The sequence below is a fragment of the Phalacrocorax carbo genome, chromosome 13 (assembly GCF_963921805.1).
Source record: "Phalacrocorax carbo chromosome 13, bPhaCar2.1, whole genome shotgun sequence".
Lineage (NCBI taxonomy): Eukaryota > Metazoa > Chordata > Aves > Suliformes > Phalacrocoracidae > Phalacrocorax > Phalacrocorax carbo.
In genome coordinates, this window is record NC_087525.1 from 1,893,033 (window position 1) to 1,912,907 (window position 19,875).

Below are 19,875 nucleotides of genomic sequence, written 5' to 3' on the forward strand. Positions count from 1 at the left end.
CCTCAGTAATTTGTGTGAAAGGGTCGATCATTGGGGCATCCTTCCATTGTGGGAAGATGGCAGAGGCTGGCTGAAGGCAACAGTTTTGCCCTGGGGACCCAGGTTAAGCATGCTAAGCTGTTTAACCCCCTTCTTGCCCCCGACCCCCTTTGCTGTTCTTAGCAGTTTATTTCCTTGCCCACAAGATAATGCAAAGCTTTCTCCTTGCTTGCCAGCCAAGCAGGATTTACAGCTGTGGCTTATCTAAGCAACCTGTAAAAATGTTATAGAGTGTTTAAAAAATATTAGCTGTTATAATTCAAGTGAAGAACAAATAAACACTTATATTCCTGTTCTCTGTGTACACAAAATTGCATACATACCTTAACCTAGATTGGAGGGGGAAGGCAAAGATGTTGTTCTGAGAATTTTTTTTCCTCTCTCTCTGAAGGGGGCTGTCTAAATAAAATATTCTGTTTTAATAATACAGAGATGTTAGGGCTCCACAGACTGCATACAATTTACTTGACCTTTATAAATAGAACAGCATTGTATCTCTATTGCCAAAAAAAAAAAAACCAACAAACCCACAAAAAAACCCAAACCTGAAAGTAGCATTCAAATTTATTAACTACCATATATAGAAATTGTTAGATTTTATTCCTTGAGCAGAAGGGTGAATTGTCCAAATAGGATTAGGACAGAAGAGCACAGTATCTACCAGCTCTTTTGGATTGCTGCCAAAAAAATGTAGATACATACACATAAAACCAGTAGATGAAAACTGACTTGTGTTCCTAAGGTCTTGCCTTGGATTTGAGCAAGAGTACTAGTATGAGCTACAGTATGGGAGGAAAGAAATGCTGTGATTTGTTGAGCACCCTGTGAAGTTAATGGCACCAACTATGGAAATTATGCGCTGTAGAGAAACAAAAACACTGGAAGCCAAATCTTAATGTCCTCCTTAGCCTCTGTTTAGGAACATCACACCTAATTCTTTAGAGAGCTTTTGTCCTAAGGGGCACCAGGGTTAAAGGTGATTAAATAGCTGGTAATTTTATTATTGTAATAGAGGGGGAAAATTGACTCAAGCAAGCAAAATAGAATAGTTAACTTTAGGTGGAAGAGGTGGATGCCTGTTCTCAGTGCTTCGTAGTGCAGAAACTCGGGAGTTTTCATTTCTAGATTGAAATGAAAGTTTCTAGAGCAAAACGTGTCCACAGAGACACAGGTAAAATTAAAGTGTGTTTCCAAAGGTCTGTCTGTGTATTATAGCTATCTAAAACCAGTTTGTTAGGTGAGCAAAGGTATTTCATTTCAGATAGGGGAATCTTGCAAGACCCAGTGGGTGACCCACACAGTGTGTGCATACGTGTAAATAAGCTGAAGTCCATTGAAAATAAAGGGTGTTTCAAACTTGCTGTTAAGGGAGATGTGAAAGTGCAGGTCTCTAGATGAACAACGAAGTGCATGGAGATTGGCTGCTGGTTCTTGGTATTGTCATGGAGTTTTCTTTTAGCTCTGACTGCTGTTGCTGTTTGCTTGCCGAGAGATTATAGGCTGAATATAGATTTAAATAAAATAATATTGAAAGTTCTGCTATTTGCTCACTGACTTCAAAGGTTTTGTGTTTTTGTTCCATAAACTCAATAAAGGGAGGAGTTTCAGTGCCAGTTACTTTTACTGCTCACTTTTAACTGGTGCCTGGGCTGATCTTTCTAATTATGTTCTGCTTGTGAATATGTGGTGTGCTGGCAACTACGCAAAAAGCTTGTATCTGCTTTTGACTTTGAAGCAAAGGACTGTCTGAGCATCTATAAAATGCACTTAAATATCTTTCAAGTAATGCTCTTTAGGTCTGTTGGGGTTAAACTGGATCTGAAATTTTTTCAGCTCACTCCAGTAGTTCTTGTTTCCTATACCAAAATAACTCGGCTCCTTGGCACGCACATTTTCTCCATCTCTTGTTAGCTCTTTCTGTGTATTCCTTCAAGTAAATATTTCCTAAACGCAGCCTGTGGAGCGTGGAACAAACTCAGAATGTGGAAGAGTTGTAGCAGTGCTTTTCAGAAAGGGAACAAAACTGCATTCCTGGTCCTGTAAAATATTTGGGACAGAGGAAACAAACTGTTTCCCTAGAGAGCTACATGTGCCTAATCGGAAGGACCACTGTTTCCGTCTCATTGTGATACACTGATTTACCGTTCTGCTTCTTTGTGTGTGGTTTTTTCTCCTCTCTTCCACCAAATCTGATGCAAGTCTCTCTGCTACTATCTTCTTCCTTTCCTGTTCTTCCATGTTAAACCCTCAGGGTCCTTCTGGCTCCTTGCAGCCCCGTTTCCAAGCCGGCCACGTCTTCCTTCAGACCTTTGCCTCCTGGCCTGGGGCTTGGCTGTCTGCTCCTCTCCTGTGACAGGCTGCAGTTTCTGGTTTGCTTTGGCTGCTGTTTGCTTGTGGGACTGCCCAGTGGAAGTAGGGAAATAGTAGGCAGCAGGAACTTGCAGGGGGACTAGAGGGGAGAAACTATCTGGAAAGATGCAGAAGCAAAGGAGCCTGATGGAGGATCTGAGGGGTGGAAGGAAAGAGAAAAGGAAATGATGGTGCGATGCACTGGGAATTTCAAGTAAGGTGCTTGGATGAAAAAGGAAGATGATCCAGAGTTGTAATGGAAGCAAGCATTTCTGAATTTGAAGATGATGTGGGAAGGTGGTGAGACATAAAGGTGGTTGGAAATTGGACAGTGAGTACAGGATAGTAATGCAAGGAAAAGAAAGTAATCATAAAGTACATTAGGCATGTGAGCAAACTTCCTTTTCTGCTCATATGGTGCAGATAAAGGTAACTTAATTCCGTGCCCTCTTCTGTCTTATCTTTTCTGTCATGGTTCTCAGCCTTGAGACCTGTTTCTTCTCTCCTGTGCTCCTCTTTAGAGCCTTCCTATGAAAAATGGTTTTCTATTAAGGACCTGGGCAGCAGACTGGCACTGCTCTTTTTTATTATAAATTATGGGGAGCAGGGGTATCGGTAACTGCCCATAGCTATAGCAAATGTTGTAATAGGTGCTCTTAAATTGGTAAACCGCAAACAGTTTGATCTGCCACATGTCACCCATTAAAAATACTTTGGGAGAAATGTATATGACTGAGTAGTTGTTGGTGCTTTTGCAGCGATGGAGTGTGGGATAGCGACAGCCAAGTTGTGTCTTTATTAGGATTTCACCTGATGCAACAACTCCTAGATTCAGGGCATTATTTGTTATGGTGTGTTGGTTTTCCAGGCCCTACGACATGAGGTTGTGTAAGGTGGCCATCCCAGAGGCTTGCAGATCAAAGATACAATGCTTCCTAAAGCTTTTGAAGAGGTCTTGTGTTCCTTTCAGTGGGATTCGAGTAATCTTGATCTTTTTTCTAATGTGTGATTCCTTGTGCTTTCAAATGCTCATTGCTGTGTGCATTCATGGGTTTACCTACTGGCAAATCGGTATATGTCTGTCTCCTTTCCTCTTATGCTTGTGTAACAGGCACCTGGGTGCACCTGTAGTCTTTGCATTTGTTGTGGTTGAAAGGGAATTCCCCCATCCCCTGATGTGAGAGTGACAAGCTGCAGGTACCTTTCATGCCCTCTGTCTCTGAGAAGGAAGCCTTGTTCACTGTCTACAGTACCTGTCCTGCGATGGCAAATACGTATGCTTCCCTTCACTCACATCTCAGAGTGGATCTTGGGTATTCCTGTCTTATTAAAGGAATGGTTTTCTTGGCTTGCTGAAGGCGGTAGAATAGCAATCTGCTTAACACATGTTGCTGTCTATCCTCAAGAAACAAGCAGTGCTCTTGTTTCTCATTGAAATGGTCCTGTGTGTAAAGAGCAGAGCTTTCCCCTGGAAATAGCGCAACATCTCCCATGCTGAGATTATGGCCTGCTAGGCTGTAACATCGGTAGGTTACACCTGCTCATAGGGACAGGCTGCCTTAGTCATCTGCAAAACTTGCTCAGCAGTATCATTTTCCCAGTGAGCTTTACCTGGGCAGGATGCGTTTGTGTTGCTGCACCCTTCTTTTACCTTTGTATGTCCGTTCCTGTCAGTGGTCCCTGAAGACGAGTGATGCCATAGAATGTGAGGTTACTTTTATGCTGCTTGTGCAAAAATATCCTCCCATTTGCAAAAAATATGTTTCCCCTTCATTATCCTTTCAGGCTGAAATTCCTGGAAACTTTCAGCTTCTCTGGAGGACAGTTATTTTGTTCAAAGAAGGGCTATTTCCTAAGTCTTTAAAAGCTCTTCAACTTTTTCTTGCCTTCCATCTGAATCTGGTGCTCTTCTTCTAATGTCACATTTATCACTATTATTCTTCAAAACAATTAAGTTCTTTCTGACTTGTGTTTATAATTGGCTGGATGGGGTGGAATAGGTTGTAGGTATCCCTAGAGTTTGTCTCCCATAGTTCATGGGAATCAGGGAAATTTCTCTGAATCTCCAACACATCTCCTCTTGCCTTCTGTAGATTGTTCTTTGTTAGGTAGCCTGACACTGTATGAACACTTTGCCCTGAGGCTCCAACTTTCCAAGCTTGGGGTCATATTGGCTGTTTTGTGACAAGTCTGCTTCTCTGGTGGTGGTTGCCTCATGCTGCTTTCATGCCTGCTTTGTACCTGGGCATCCTTGCTGTGGCCGTCGGACTGTGGTTCCACCTGCAGCGCCCCTCTGTGAGGACATCATCTGCGTCCTTCTGCTTCAGTGTTTCTTTACCACCTTTTTTTGGTTACAGTCAAAGGCAGCATCAAGCCTGGGATTCTTAGTAGACTTCCTAAAACAAGATTAGGAAGAGCATGTCTGAACCACAAAGCATCTTGTACGAGGCAGTTGCTGTTGTGATATTCTTCAAAACTCAGTGGGATAGCGACGGTCAATACTTACGCAGGGGAAATAAGAATAAGAATATGATATTTTGAATGTGCCAGTCTTTCCCCAGTCTGACTTTGAATGGAAAGAAACTGTCAGTGGTACTGCCTTGCTATGAGTCCCAGCCCTCCCAGCTTTTCTACGGGTACCTTATGAGCTTCCTGCTGATGTTCTTTCTCTGTTTAAACATTATCAAGTTGTATGGTTGCTTAGAGTTCATATTGTCTGCCAAAAGGTGCTTGCCTGGCTGTGATCTGGTTTATTGGCAGATTAGGCAGAGCCTGCATGATGGCGCTCCCGCAACTCCACTCAGGATTGCTGTAACTCAGAGTGACCCTTCTGTAGCAGGTACATCGGCAGTGCTTGCCTTTAAATCCCAATGTGCTGCTCTTCGGCTCTTCACAGGGGGCAGGTGTATGTTATTTAGATAATATCATACATCTTTCAAATAATTATGTCTCAAAGCATGGCTGCTAATATCAGTCCTTTTACTGACTTGTAAAGGAGGAAGAAGTATTTCTCCCTAAAATCCCTAAGAATATTTATTGAAAGACTAAGGCTCCAAGAACTTGTCTGCATTCTGCTGACATGCACCTGTGGCATTTAAGCTGGGGACTTCTCCAGGCAGCAGAAAAGCAAAAGAGCTGAAGCAACTTTCCTAGTGACAGTAACATCCATCAGAAGTGTTAGGTGAATCAGAGTGACGTTAAATCTCTGTCACTTTTTTCCCCTATACATCACATTTTCCATGAAACCCTATCCTAAACTTACACTGGAAGAAGCTATATATTTACGCTGTCGTGACAATGTTCACTTTTGATGTTCTTATGCCAAGGAGGAGCAAAGTGCTTTTGCAGAGCACATTCATTTCACCTGCACAACAGCACATTTAGGAAAATTTGCGATGTGTTAGTAGCCTCTAACCCAAGAGATGAGAATGAGCTGTCTCTGCTCAGAGGATCTCTAATTGAATTTCTGCTTCTATTTAAATTAAGTTATCATCCACTTGGCAGATTTCCTGCTTATTCCACCAGGGTGAAGGCCATCTCTGTAACGGCTATCAGTAGCTTTCTTCTCCAGGGCATCTGAATGCAGTTCTGTCCACATGTTCATTTATCATGGTGAAGCCACACAGACCTCAAAATATGCTAATAAACTCAGGGGAACTGTTTTAGTTGCCATTTAGCTAGAACCGTCATACCTGCCTCCAGTCAGTTCATTGCGTGGAGCTGCCAAGAGTGGAAGCTTTCATGGATAATTGTTTGATTGATGGAGAAACTCTTGCCTTTAAAGTAGGTGGTTCTTTTCAAGATGCATTGTTGTGACCTTTAAGATGTGTTGTCTGGATCTCTGCGACTCAGTCTTGCAAATGGAACTCCTCCTGGAGGAGGTTGGATTGTTTCTGGATCCCTTGGTGGTGCAACATATGGGTGCATATGTTTTCTCTGCTATTTTTGTTGGTGCAAAAAGTCTCCAGCTCAGTTGCTCTGGATGTGAGCACCACAACTGTGAGATGCATTGGGATAACATCCTTCAAAAGACCACTTGTTTTTGGCCAGGTGTCTCTGAGAGATGCCCCACTCCTCCTTCACCATGACTTTGCTGTGTGTTTTCACCTATAATTAGCTGCCCAAAACTTATACTGTTTGCTTCAGGTAATTAAATAGCCGCTCAATCCTGTGTGGAGGTATTGGTAGTGGTTTCTTAAAATGAAGCTCATGTGGGAGTTCCTTGGAGGCGTCAGATATTTCAGAAGTAGGCAAATTGTGTTGGCAAGAGCTGACTTTTTTTTTTTTTTACTGAGCATGCCAACATTTCCAGTATCTAAACCTGGGTTTTTGTAGGAAGCAAAATACTAGCCTAGAAAAGGGTGGTAAATTAAGATCTGTGGGGTGAGACATGTTAAAATGCAAAAGTTAACCAACTCTTGCCTACAGTATTTTTGTACTAACAATTTCCAGCGTAGGTGAAAGGAGATTTTATAATTTTGTTCTTAAATCATTTTGCTTTTAAATGTCGAATGCCAAAATATGATATAATGAACAGCAGTGTAAATGAACTGAATGTTTTACTGATATATTTAGAAATCCTAAGTGGAGCTGTCTGATCGACACTTTCTCTACAGAGCAACTTGATTCTGCAACTGTAAGTTGTATTTAAGTACAAGAAAAATGAAAAGGGCGGGTGTGTTATTTTCGTTTTTCACAGGTTTAGATCAGGGCGCAATTACTTTCCCTGTCGCTTATCTCTTCAAGGTGTCAGTTTAAAAAATTTTAGTGTACCTCTCTGAAGAACATATTCTTCCATCCAACTACCCAATAACAGTCTTGGCTGAAGATGCTTAAGATCCTGCTCAGAGATTTCCTCTTGCAACTTGAAGACAAGCTGTGGGTTGTATGTTGTGGGAAAGGCAAGCATGGTAAAGAAAATCCACAAGTATGTTTAAAAGCCTTCATGTTACTCAGTCCCAGACTTGAATCTTACTCTTATTTCCAGTTAATGAGACAAGAATACCTCTTTGGAGTTATATTTAAAATTCCCTTCAAGAAACGTTCAAAGTGCTCTTTATCCATAGCCAAACCAAACAGCTAATGTAGAGTTATCAACTATTAATGGCATTACAGTCCAAATGAGACCCAGATTTTACTGAAAGGTCTGGACTTTTCTGTACTGTTCTGCTCCCAGCAGTAAGTTGTAAAAGACAATCCATTTGTTCATTTACAGACTTTAATATTTAAAGACCTTATCCAGAAAGCCACAGTTCCTATTGCATTACCATTGTGCAAAAAGTATGTACTGCCCTAGGCAGTGGATGTTCTCTGCTGCCTTTAATGCAGAGCCTCATGGGGCAGTTGGGGAGGACCCTCCACCTTCCCATGACTGACCTGGCACAAAACATTTTTCTAACATCATAAACACTTTGGTTACAAAACTAACTTTCCTGAGGGCTATGGACTCCAAGTTGGTGGTCGAGGGATCAAATAATCATCTTGGCAAGTTCTGCTTTCTGCCTCTATTTCGTACGTAGGAACCTAAGACACAACTAAAATATGTAACGCAGCCTGTTGAGAAGGGATGAGTGCAAGGAAGAGATTTCAACTGTTGTCTCTTGTTGACAGTCATTTTGGTATCACTGAAGGTTTTATGATTTTTGGCTGTTATTTTTGAACCTCAGTGTGTTTGGCCAGGCCACAGTATTCATAAACAGAGCCAAAAAGATAAAGTACGCAGATAAATACATGTAGGATCTGTGGGCCACTTGGTGGATTGAATACTTTTATAGTAAGCAATAGCAACTGTTTAGTAAGGCTTCTGTATCTATATATTTACTACTTTTTACAAGGTGGGAGCTTTTCTATGCTATGAGAACTTTTAAAACGTCATATCTGAATTACTCATCTTGGCCATTTTTTATGTTGCTGTCCTCAGTGATTAAACATACATCCTTCTGTCAGAGGTTTTCTTTAGTTTGTTGGTTAAAGAGAAAAAAATATTCATAATTGGTAACTCCGGTGTTTTGGTGTTAACTAGACTGGGAACTGAAATGGTGAGGTCCTATTCCAGAGCAGCATATGAGTATATGTTCTAGTCTTACGTACTCTTTTAAGTCCATAAGGGCTTAAAAACATAGTTAAAAGCTCTGTAAATGTGGGCTTTGAGCAGAGAGCTTCCTCAAACCTGCTAGAAACCTGCAGTCTTTGCTTTTTGTGTTACTTGGAATGGATGCCCCCTTATGAAATGGAGGTATGTCTAGGCACAACTTTAAAAAAACCAAACTACTTAACACTTTTTTTACAGTGTATTCGTATCCTGCTGAATAGTATCTGGAAATCTGGAGCAGGCATAATACTTGGCCATGTTTTCTCTTTTTAAAGAAGTATTTTTTTCCCATAGCCGCATTTTGTAGAAGTAAACACTTTTAAACATTTCACAGTGTGGATTTTAAACAGAGATTTGTTGTAGAGATTGTCTGGACTTTTGTATTGCTCATCATACTCTGGATCAGAGGCCACAGATTTTTTTTCCGTGTTCCTTATCTACTTGAATCAGCTTAATTGCTTGTGGAGGGATACAGATATGGAAGCTCCCAAAAAAGGAGTGCTTGGGCTTGAATTTCTACAAATACACTTGATAGGGTTAGTTGGATGTAAAGGATGCACATGTATATTTAATTTGGATTTTTACAGCACAAAACAGCACAATAAAGATGCTACTGGTTAAGGTAGCTTTGAGCAAGGTTTATCATATGAGTAAGGAAGGAGTTCTCGTCTCCCAGGGAGCTGCACTTTAACTGCTTTAAACTTCAGCCCTGGCAGTGAATGCTGTCCCTCTGCTTAGTCAAATTCCTGTAGATGTAGATGTTTCCCTCCTAAATATGGGGCTTTAGGTCATTAGTAGTAGTTGGCAGACTCTTGATGGGGGAGGCTCTAGAAAAAATACTCCTTCCCCTGCCATAAGTATTGGCATAAAAATTCATATTGAAAAGTTTTATTTAAAGTTTGGAGAGAACAGCAGCTAAAGAAAAGGCCTTGTGTATTTTTTTTTCTTCTTCTTGACTATTAATACAAAATGAACTTTTTCCTTCCCTTTTTTGAGACATATCCCAGCCTGTCTCCCTAGTACCTTGTTTTTGTTTTTTTTTAATCTTGCTTTGCTCCAGCTTGATAGTTTAAGATGATTTTGGTACATAGCTGTGGTGGTGTACTTGTGAACACCATAAAATTCAGATCTGCTTCCAACTGCTTGGTGTCAGTGTTGTCTAAAGTAAACTTTTAATTTCTTTTATTCTTCTTGATCCACCCTGTTTAATCAACTCTTGCCAGCACTAGATTACCTGGAGAATGATGCCTGTTGAGGTTCCGCAGCTCCCTTTGAACCTCAGGTTCCTGCAACCACTGTTGCACACTGGTGCTGTACCAGCACGGTATGTGTCAAGGAGGGCTTTGCATTTCTGTAGGCATCCCTAGGTGTATATGGCAGTAGTCTTTCCATCTGTGCTTAAATTCTTCCCTTCCTTAAATTCCACAAGTGGCTTTTCTGCTCACGAATTAAGACCTTTTTGGACAAAGATTAACTTTTTGTTGTAATACTCACAGTACGTGCCGGAAGGTACTTACCTAACATGGAGAATGTGGGGTTTTTTGCAGTGAGTGAAGGGCGTGAGATGAGTGTTCATTCTGCTCTTTGAAAAATGTAAATTACTGTCAGGATAACAACAGGCTGTAATACAGGGTTTGGTATTTTACCATGTACATTGCAAACCACTGTAGCATTACCTTTGCTTCTTATCTAGAGCTGAATAACATCTCGTTGTTTTTTCACATCTGCTACAACCCAAAATTTTCATCTTCTGCCTTCATGGTTGATGAGTAGCCAGTGGATGTTAGCAGCAGGGTTTTGAGCAAAATACTTGGACAAATTCTGGATTTTATGGCCACTGCAATAAGGCAAACCTTTACTACAAGCCTTTTCCAGCGCAGCAACACATGGTTTCTGTGCAGAGCCCCTGTCTGCTGAGACAGAAACACGTCTGAATTTTTTTTCCACGCATTTTGCTGCTCCTAAGCTGTCATGCTGGTTTGTTGAGGGAGTTGGTGGCTGGCTCTTATCTGGCTGGAGGACTGGAGCAGCCCCCAGTGCAGGATTAGGAAGTGGGTGAATTAATGCATGTTTATATGCTTTGTTCTGAGAAGTGTTTGCAACCAAGCATACAGGTTTTTATGGTTTAAGCGTATTTTTAGCAAACTTCTTAAGGTGCTTTTTGCATTATTTCTGCAAATTAGAATGCAATTAGCTTGTTCCTACTGTTGCCTTATTAATTACTGTGATGGACTTAAAATGATTTGGGAAAGGGTGCATCACAGAGGATTGTGCCTTTATTTATTTTTATTTAAAACCTGTTCGTCAAGCCTCCATCGCATTTGATCATTGATCTTTCAGAAAAATAGTGACGGCTTATTGCCAGGTTCCTACCACCGGAGAGTAAAAATGACAACTACTTTCTACTCTGAAGGACCCTCTGCATTAGGAGCCATTCAATTCAGTGCTAAGTAAATACTCATGAAAATGTCCCCTTCTTAAAACAGGGTCAGCTGGAAATAGTCTTGTTCCCTTACAAATATTGTAGTTGATTTTGTTTGCAGATTGTTTCTATTAGAAACTTGAATCAGAAAATACAGAATAAATAGTATTTGAAAATAAGAGGCAATGAAACAGCTGTATCTTGTTTAAACCATGTACTTGCAATAGCAGGAGTGTGTTTTTGCCCATTTTAAATATCTTTTTTATATTACTAGGTAGATTTGTGTATTCATATGCCTGGGATAGATGCTGTTTTAAAATACTGATGATGATGATTAAAGAATGGTATGGTTTAGGAAAGCATTTGTTATGGAATAATTGTGAACTATGAGTTCATTTATATGCTTTGAGTTTCATTTCATATGAAAATACCGATAAAAGAAGAAACCATCTATTTACCTGAAATTGCACCTGTGAATTATATTGAAAGAAAACTGCATAATAAAATAATGTAGAAATTCCTGAAGGCCTGGCATGTGCAAGTATGTGGGAATGATAATCTACATTGCATGAATAATTTTTTTGAATTATTACAGTGACGAATATTTTCTTGCAGGGAACAATAGAGTAACTCTTATTGTAGCTATGACAATGTATTTTTAGTATCAACTAATTTTCCAATATGTCAAACTAAGATATTTTTATTTTCTTTTTAAAGATGGATGGACTATTTTCTGACGAAAAGCTTGCTGACTACAAAGTGTGATTTAGTCTGATGCAAATACACTCATAAATATGCAGTTTGGATTGCAAGGTGCTTGTTCCTACAGCCAGCACTGTTTATGGGCAGCTGGAGGTGCTTTCTGTGTTTGAAGCTCTTTGTATTTGAAGTCTCATTTAACTAATTATCCTTAAATAATAATATCTATTTTGGTTACATTGAAGTGTGACTGAGTTATTATCCAGACCATCCTGTGGAGATATTTAATTTTAAGGCGCTTAGATGTGGCAGAGATGAAACTGCGTTATTGATGTCCTGGCCGGCGTGTTTTTCGTCTTAACAGATGTATTTTGTATTGTTGCATTACTTGGTGGGCATCTGAGCTACAATTTCTCTGATATTTCTACGTTGAAGGGCAGAAGCTGTGAATCAGTTGGTTCAGACGTACTCTTAGATTGTATATAATACTATTAAGCTCATAAATTCCCTAAGTTTGTTCATGTTGTATATGTTCTGCTGCTTCTCCCCAAAATAGACTTCTGATGGATTTTCCTAGCCCCTGTGCTGCTCCTTGGCGGTCATTTAGACCAAGTTTCCCGGATGCTTTTCAAATCGTTCTCTGTGCTCGACTCTGACGAGAAAAACATTGGGTTTTTCTGGGGGCCTCTAAATTAGCGGGGAAGGTCTGACTAGAGCCATGTCTGAATTCCCTCTAGTCTCTTGTGGATACTCTTACTCCACTTGAAAGGCTGACTTTATTTTATCAAACAGAAAGCCTCATTTTGAGCCTTGGAATGAAATAAATGGCTGAAATTGTAATACTAGTTCATATGACTAATACAAAAGCTTTTATTATGTGTTCTTTGGCAGGCAGTTTGAGTAATGTTAATAATTACTGCCTTTGTTAGGAGGATTTGGGGGACCTGTGGGGGTGGCTAAGACCAAAAGAGCAGTCCTGAGGCGTGGCATAGCATCGAAAGCGTGGTCTCACTCTAGCACAGGAGTAGGGGATGAGGAAAGCAGGTTATCTGTCGTCTGGTCAACCTTACAAATTACCAGCTTCGTGTATTACAGAAAGCAAGAAGCAACACAAGTGTAGGTTTTCTGGTGGTTTTTATTTGCATGCAGAAGGAATTGGAGGGACAGTATGTGAAGTCAAATAAAATTTCTCAAGAGCAAACGGGTAGCAGTCTGAGTCTGTGTTGTCTTGCAGACAATGCTTGAAAAGCCTGGTCTGCTTCCCATCCTGCGCTTCAGCTGCGTCGGTAGTGATGGACTCTGATGTAAAGTAGCACGTTTTGTTGAAATAACCTCAAAACTGTCAAAAGCATAAAAAGCACCTTAAATGTTAGTGAATTGAATCTGTGCTGCATATAACCTTGAGGTCTATTTTAAAAGGACTATAGCATAGGTATAATATCTGCAAGGCTGTCTGGCTGGTTTTGGTCTTCTGAAGTCCCAATTTGGCTCTTTTTCAAGAAGACATGATCCATTAATGTATCTTTCTTTGAAAACCTCGTTTCATATTCATATTTCAAAAAGATAAAACTCTTTTGAATGCATAAGGTCTGCAGGTAGCTGTCATCTGCCTGGGCTGTGTTCACATTAGCCTACAGAAGTGGAGCTGCAGAGAGAGAAATGAAGGGCCGAGGACCTGGTGTCCAGGCTGTAGGTGCTTTAGGGGCTTCAGTTTGGTCTGGATCTAGATTTATCATTCTCAGTTGTTCATTTGCACAAGTCGCTTTAGGAGTTTTTTGCAAAATGTCATAACACAGTGGTTACGCTGCATTAGCAGATGGATGAAGTTGAACTTGACAGTCTGAAGGGAAGATTGGAGGGTTCACCTGAGCGTGACTCACCGTGTAGTGAGCACTTTAGTTGTAGAAATTGAAAGAATCTCAGGAAAATCAGGAAAAACACATCAGTGGTTTTGTTGCATGTTTTCTGCCGTAACATAACACTGGCTGAGACGCTTCTAGAGATAGCGGACTGTATTACATACCCGCTTGGGTAGTCTCCTAGAGAATGCATGAACTTTGAGTTCCGAAATCAGTATCTTCAGAAACAACTCCTTCCTTATCCAGCCTTGCAGAGCAGCTACTAAGAACCCCAGACTTCTGGCCCGATTGCATGCCAAACCAAAACCGCACATGTAATTTTACTCACACTAATACAATTGTGGAATTTTCCATTTAGTCATCAAAAAAACAAATTAAAGGTGGTGTTATTCCTGTAACAGTGGTGCCTCCTTTAGTGAATATAATGACCTTTGGTATTTGATTAGTACTCAAAGGATCAGTGCAGTATGTGTGTTCCAGTTTGTATAATTTAATAGAAAATATAATAAACTAAGTCGTAACTCCTTTAACTCCTGTTTGTATTTCCTTTCAGTTTTGTATACGGAAGATATTTTGAGTAACTGTGTTATTCTTTGGTGTTATTATAGATGTGAAACTTGTAGCTAAAAGAGGATATTGCAACCACATGAAATCTATTTTCATTTCAATACTTGATGTATCTAAAACTTATTTACAAAAAATAATTACAAGTTAACATCTCTGTAATTTTTTCTACTTTACTCCAAATGGACTTGTTCAGATTTTTAGTGTAAATATAGACATTTTTTTCCAAGGAAATACTCACTGGGCACCTTGCAGTTCTGCTAAAGTTCTCATGCTATTAATGAGCTCGGCTGATGGACATGTGCTAAATTTTGTCTTTTTTTACTGCAGGTCCAAGGAGCTAATAAAGGAAGCGATCCTTGACAATGACTTCATGAAGAATCTGGAACTGTCTCAGATCCAGGAGATTGTGGATTGTATGTATCCTGTGGAGTATGGCAAAGACAGCTGCATCATCAAGGAAGGAGATGTGGGCTCCCTGGTGTATGTCATGGAAGGTACGGTTTAAAAAGCTAATATTTATTTCCTTTTTTTCAACACATACAGAGACAAAAACTTTATTTCATGCGAAAAATAATTTCAAAGAAAGAGGTTAAAGACATTGTCTAAATATGGTGGTTGGAAAATTGTGTGGACTGCTTTGGCCTGGAAAATTTCTGACTAGGCTTATGTGCCTCCCTATACAAAAAGAGGGTGAAAGCTGTTAACCTTGCACTGTGATCTGTTGGAGTAAACCTCCACTAAATATATAGTTCTTTGGATTTGAGGCAATACCAATGGTTTGCTTATATAAATTAGGGACTTAACAGAAAGAATGGTGTTATGGAAATGGGAAATGACTGTAAAACAAGGAGAATATGGGCATGGCTCCCTATCTTATAGGGCATGGTGAGGACAAGCTTGTAAACGCTGATAAAGCACATGGGGCTCTCTGCAGAAGCAATGCATTGTATAACAGAAAATGGTATTTTTCTGCCCAGTACACAAAATAAGCGTCGCATCTGCAGTTTAGCACATCTGATTTGTCGAAGAATGTGTTGTGGCAGGGTTTTGTTTTCTCGGTGGAACATGAGAGCTGCAGCTATTCTGTTGTTCTTGGGAGCTGTCAGTTTTCAGAAAATCTTTTAGCAGGATAGGTGTTGCCAGTGCTCTGCTTCTCCAAAATGTCAGCTATTTGCATTTTGTATCTTATTCTTTCCAAGCTCTCTAGCCTTCACATGTCAAATTGGGTGTATCTTATATATGTGGGTTTTTTTTAAAAAGAAGTCCATGTTCATCCGTAGGAGTTACTAATCTTGATCAAAGCTCGTGTCCATCTACTACAACACCCCTCTTCTGAGAGTGACTGATAATGAGCTCTGAGGCAAATGTCACTGTTTTAATTTGGTCAATGCAACAAGTGAATTCTCAGTTTGATTTGGTACAATGCAAACGGATAGATGCTTACAAAATTCTTCTTGCTCCTTACCAGAGCCATCTAGTAGACTTGCAAGCATTTTGACCAGATAACACCTAAGGAGAAGGGAGATTCCTCATTTGCCCCTATCTTTTGAGCAAATATGGGAAAACTACAGGTTATGTGTAACTTGTGTGTTTATATGGATGTGTACATGTGCAAATTAATTTCTGAAATTCTTAAACAAAAGTATTTTCAAGGCAGTAAGCCATCCTTTAAACATGGTTTCCTGCCAAACTCTTAATGCTGTATAGTTACAAATGCTCTTCACCAGTTTCCCAAAACAGCTTTAACATTCTGTCCTTTTAAGGTTAAGTCCTTTCTCAAGGCACAGAATTAATTCCTTCAGCTTTTAATATTTTTACATTTTACACATTCAAATGGCATTTTGCATTATGAAGTAGTTAGTGGCGGATGCCAAAGCAAATTATATGTTTCCACCCCCAGCATTACCCAGAAAGATTTAGGTTTTACCCTCCATTTGAATACAGAGACTACTTTGATGAGGTGTAGGATCTGTTCTACCGCTAAATAAAAAACTGCTTTAAAATAAGAGTTGAATAGTATTTTTTTTTCATAGTGAAGTGTGGAGGTTTTTCATTGCACAGCTCTGTGCTTGCTTCCCAAAACACCACCACATCTGAGGCACGCTCACAGTATTTTTGCTACGTGGCTGGCTTTGGATGCTGTGTTCAATGTTTTCCCTTGAAAAAAACGATAACAACAGAACATTGTCAAAATCGGCATATACTCTTCTCCTGCTCAGCCTCTTCACATTCTTTGGAGACGATTTTGGGGGGATTTATGGGCAGAACTGTTTCCACCATGGTTTGGAAGATGGAACACGGCTTGGTACTCAGACAACCCTTTATTTGATATGTCTGATGATGGTGTACTATTACTGTCATTTCCTTGAATTTATCAGATATTTCAGATTGTTGGTCCAAACTCTATCCCTCAGTTCTTGAATCTTGTCTTCTAAAACATACATGCATCAGAGAGAACTTTTGCGTCTTTTAGGCACTTTAGCTTATCCCTGCCCTTCTGGCAGCCCTCTATGCATGAGGGCATGCCTTGGCTCTCCTCCAGTCTTTGGTTGGTCTTGTAACTTGATTTAAGACTATTTAGATAGCTCCGTAAATATGCATAATGCTTTACAAACAGAATTATGAAGAGTTTATGGACATAATGCAATGAGTGATGATGAAGTAATGGAAATGGAAGAAAACATTATCAAATGGGTGGAATTATGGTTATGAAGGAGGCTCACTAGCTCATTTTGGCTTATCATTCTGTGTCCCCTCAGTTAGTAACACACCACTCCCCCACCAACTATAAACTTTGTTCTGTACAAAACTCTACTGGAGAAACCCATCTTTATGATTATTACTGAGAGGTTTTCTTTTCTTTTCTCAAAAATCAAATAAATGCTGCTAGTATTTCTTCCATTAATTCCTCTTTCTTTTCTTACTTGGACTTATAGCCATGATTAATATGAATAAAAATTACTCATGTAGACCATTTGATAACCAATACTCTTATGCTTGTTTATAATTTATGATTCTGCGTTTAGATAGAGTCTCTTACAGAAGTCTGAGTTATATCTTGGAGATGTTTCCTTAGACTAATTTTAAATCATAATTTAAGTAAGATGGATTTGAAAACATCCATCATTTTCACTGTTACTTTCTGTGTTCTCATTCATCACAGCGAAGCAGTGGTAGTGTCTGTTTTAATTTTCCCCTCTAGACATGAGGACTCTACTGGTCATGATGAGACCCTTGTAATTACGATCCTTGAGTATTTTCGTTCTTTACAATGGATGTTAAAATACATATATACATGAAGCTTGCTGATATTGGTGAATCACAGAATGGTAGGGGTTGGAAGGGCCCTCTGGAGCTCACCCCGTCCCACCCCTGCTGGAGCAGGCACCCCCAGAGCAGGGGCACAGGGCCGCGTCCAGGCGGGGGGTGAATGTCTCCAGGGAAGGGACCCCACAGCCTCTCTGGGCAGCCTGTGCCCCTGCTCTGGCACCCGCACAGGGAAGGGGTTTGTCCTCATGTTCAGGGGGAACCTCCCGTGTTCCAGCTTGTGCCCGTGGCCCCTTGGCCTGTCATTGGGCACCACTGAAAAGAGACCAGTCCCATCATCCTGACACCCACCCTTTACATATTTACAGGTATTGATGAGATCCCTCCTCAGTCTTCTCTTCTCCAGGCTGAACAAACCCAGGTCTCTCAGCCTTTCCTCATAAGGGAGATGCTCCAGCCCCTGATCCAGCTCTCTGCTGGACTTGCTCAAGCAGTTCCACATCCATCTTAAACTGGGGGGCCCAAAACTGGGCACGGTACTCCAGATGTGGTCTCACTAGGGCAGAGTAGAGGGGGGAGGATAACTCCTCTTTATCTGCTGTCCACACTCCATAATGCAGCCCAGGATATGGTTGGCCTTCTTGGCAGAGTAGAGGGGGGAGGATAACTCCTCTTTATCTGCTGTCCACACTCCATAATGCAGCCCAGGATATGGTTGGCCTTCTTGGCCCCAAGGGCCCGGTGCTGGCTCAGGGTCCCCTCGCTGCCCCCCAGCACCCCCAGGGCCTCTCAGCAGAGCCGCTCTCCAGCAGGTCCCCCCCAGCCTGTGCTGGTGCGGGGGGTTGTTCCTCCCCAGGGGCAGGACCTTGCACTGGCTCCTGTTGAATTCCCTGAGGTTCCCCTGGGCCCAGCTCCCCAGCCTGTCCAGCTCTCGCTGGATGCCAGCACAGCCTTCTGGTGTATCAGCCACCCCTCCCAGCTTGGGATCATCAGTGAACTTGCTGAGGGGATGCTCTGTCCCATCATCCAGGTCATTGATGAATCTGTTGAACAGGACTGGACCCAGCACAGACCCCTGGACAACAGCACTGGTGACAGGCCTCCATCCAGACTCTGCTCCATTGATCACAACCCTCTGGAGCTCTGCTGTTCAGCCAGTTCTCTGTCCACCTCCCTGTCCACTCATCCAACCCACACTTCCTTAGCTTGCCTGTGAGGGTGCTCTGGGAGACAGTGTCGAATGCCTTACTGAAGTCAAGATAAACAACATCCATTGCTCTCCCTCCATCGACCCAGCCAGTCACACCATCACAGAAGGCTGTCAGGTTGGTCAAGCATGATCTTCCCTTGGTGAATCCATATCGACTACTTCTGATAACCTTCTTGTCCTCTACGTGCCTGGAGATGACCTCCAGGATGAACTGCTCCATCCCCTTTCCAGGGACAGAGGTGAGGCTGACTGCCCTATAGTTTCCTGGGTCCTCCTTCTTGCCCTTTTTGAAGACTGGAGTGACATTGGCTACCCTCCTGTCCTTGGGCACCTCTCCTGTCCTCCATGACCTTTCAAAGATGATGGAGAGTGGCTTGGCAATAAAATCCACTAGCTCCTTCAGCGCTCATGGGTGCATCCAGTTGGGTCCCATGAATTTGCAGGGATCCAGTTTGCCTAGATGATTTCCAACCCAATCCTCTTCGATCAAGGGGAAGTCCTTTTTTCTCCAGATTTTCTTCCTCACCTCTGGGGGCTGGGATGCCTGAGGGCCAGCCTTAGCAGTGAAGACTGGAGCAAAGAAGGCATTCAGTAGCTCTGCCTTCTCTGCATCCTGTCTCACCAGGGCACCCACCTTGTTCAGCAGTGGGCCCGCTGTATCCCCAGTCTTCCTCGTACTGCTGATGTATTTGAAGAAGCCCTTCTTGTTATCCTTGACATTCCTTCCCAGATTTACTCTCACGAAGGCTTTGGCCTTCTTTGTTGCATCTCTGCACACCCTGATGGTGTTCTTATATTCCTCCTGAGTGGCCAGGTCCTTTTTCTACGTACTGTGAACCTCCCTCTTCCATTTGAGTTTCTCTAGAAGGTCTTTGCTCATCCATGTGGATCTCCTGGCTCCTCTGCCTGACTTCTTCCTTCTAGAGATGCACTGATCTTGAGCTTGGAGGAAGTGGTCCTTGAATACTGACCAGCTCTCTTGGGCCCCCCTGCCTTCCAGAGCCCTAGCCTATGGGATTCCTCCAGGCGGTTCTTTGAAGAGGCTAAAGTTGGCCCTCTTGAAGTCCAGGATTGTAATCTGACGTGTTGCCCTGCTTCTACCATGCAGGATCCTGAAGTCTACCATCACATGGTCACTACAGGCAAGGCTACCCCCAGCCCTCACATCCTCAACGAGCCCTTCCTTGTTTGTTAGGATAAGGTCGAGCAGCACATCTTGCCTTGTTGGCTCCTCCACCACCTGCATCACAAAATTGTCCTCGATGCTCTGCAGGAACCTTCTGGATTGTGCATGGCACGAATCCTCATGCCATCATGCATAGCATGAATCATCAAAGGCTGGTAATGATGAGTGTTGACCTCCAAACTCTTT

At 41.6% G+C, this 19,875-nt stretch overlaps 1 protein-coding gene across 2 annotated transcripts in view; it reads left to right on the forward strand.

Moving 5' to 3' along the window:
* The window catches only part of PRKG1 (protein kinase cGMP-dependent 1), a 532,210-nt gene that overhangs the window by 54,559 nt on the left and 457,776 nt on the right, over positions 1-19,875 (forward strand). For both annotated transcript variants that reach the window (XM_064464568.1, XM_064464567.1), the window contains exon 2: positions 14,354-14,520. In XM_064464568.1, the coding sequence (XP_064320638.1) occupies positions 14,354-14,520 (167 nt within the window). The remainder of the gene's footprint in view (positions 1-14,353; positions 14,521-19,875) is intronic.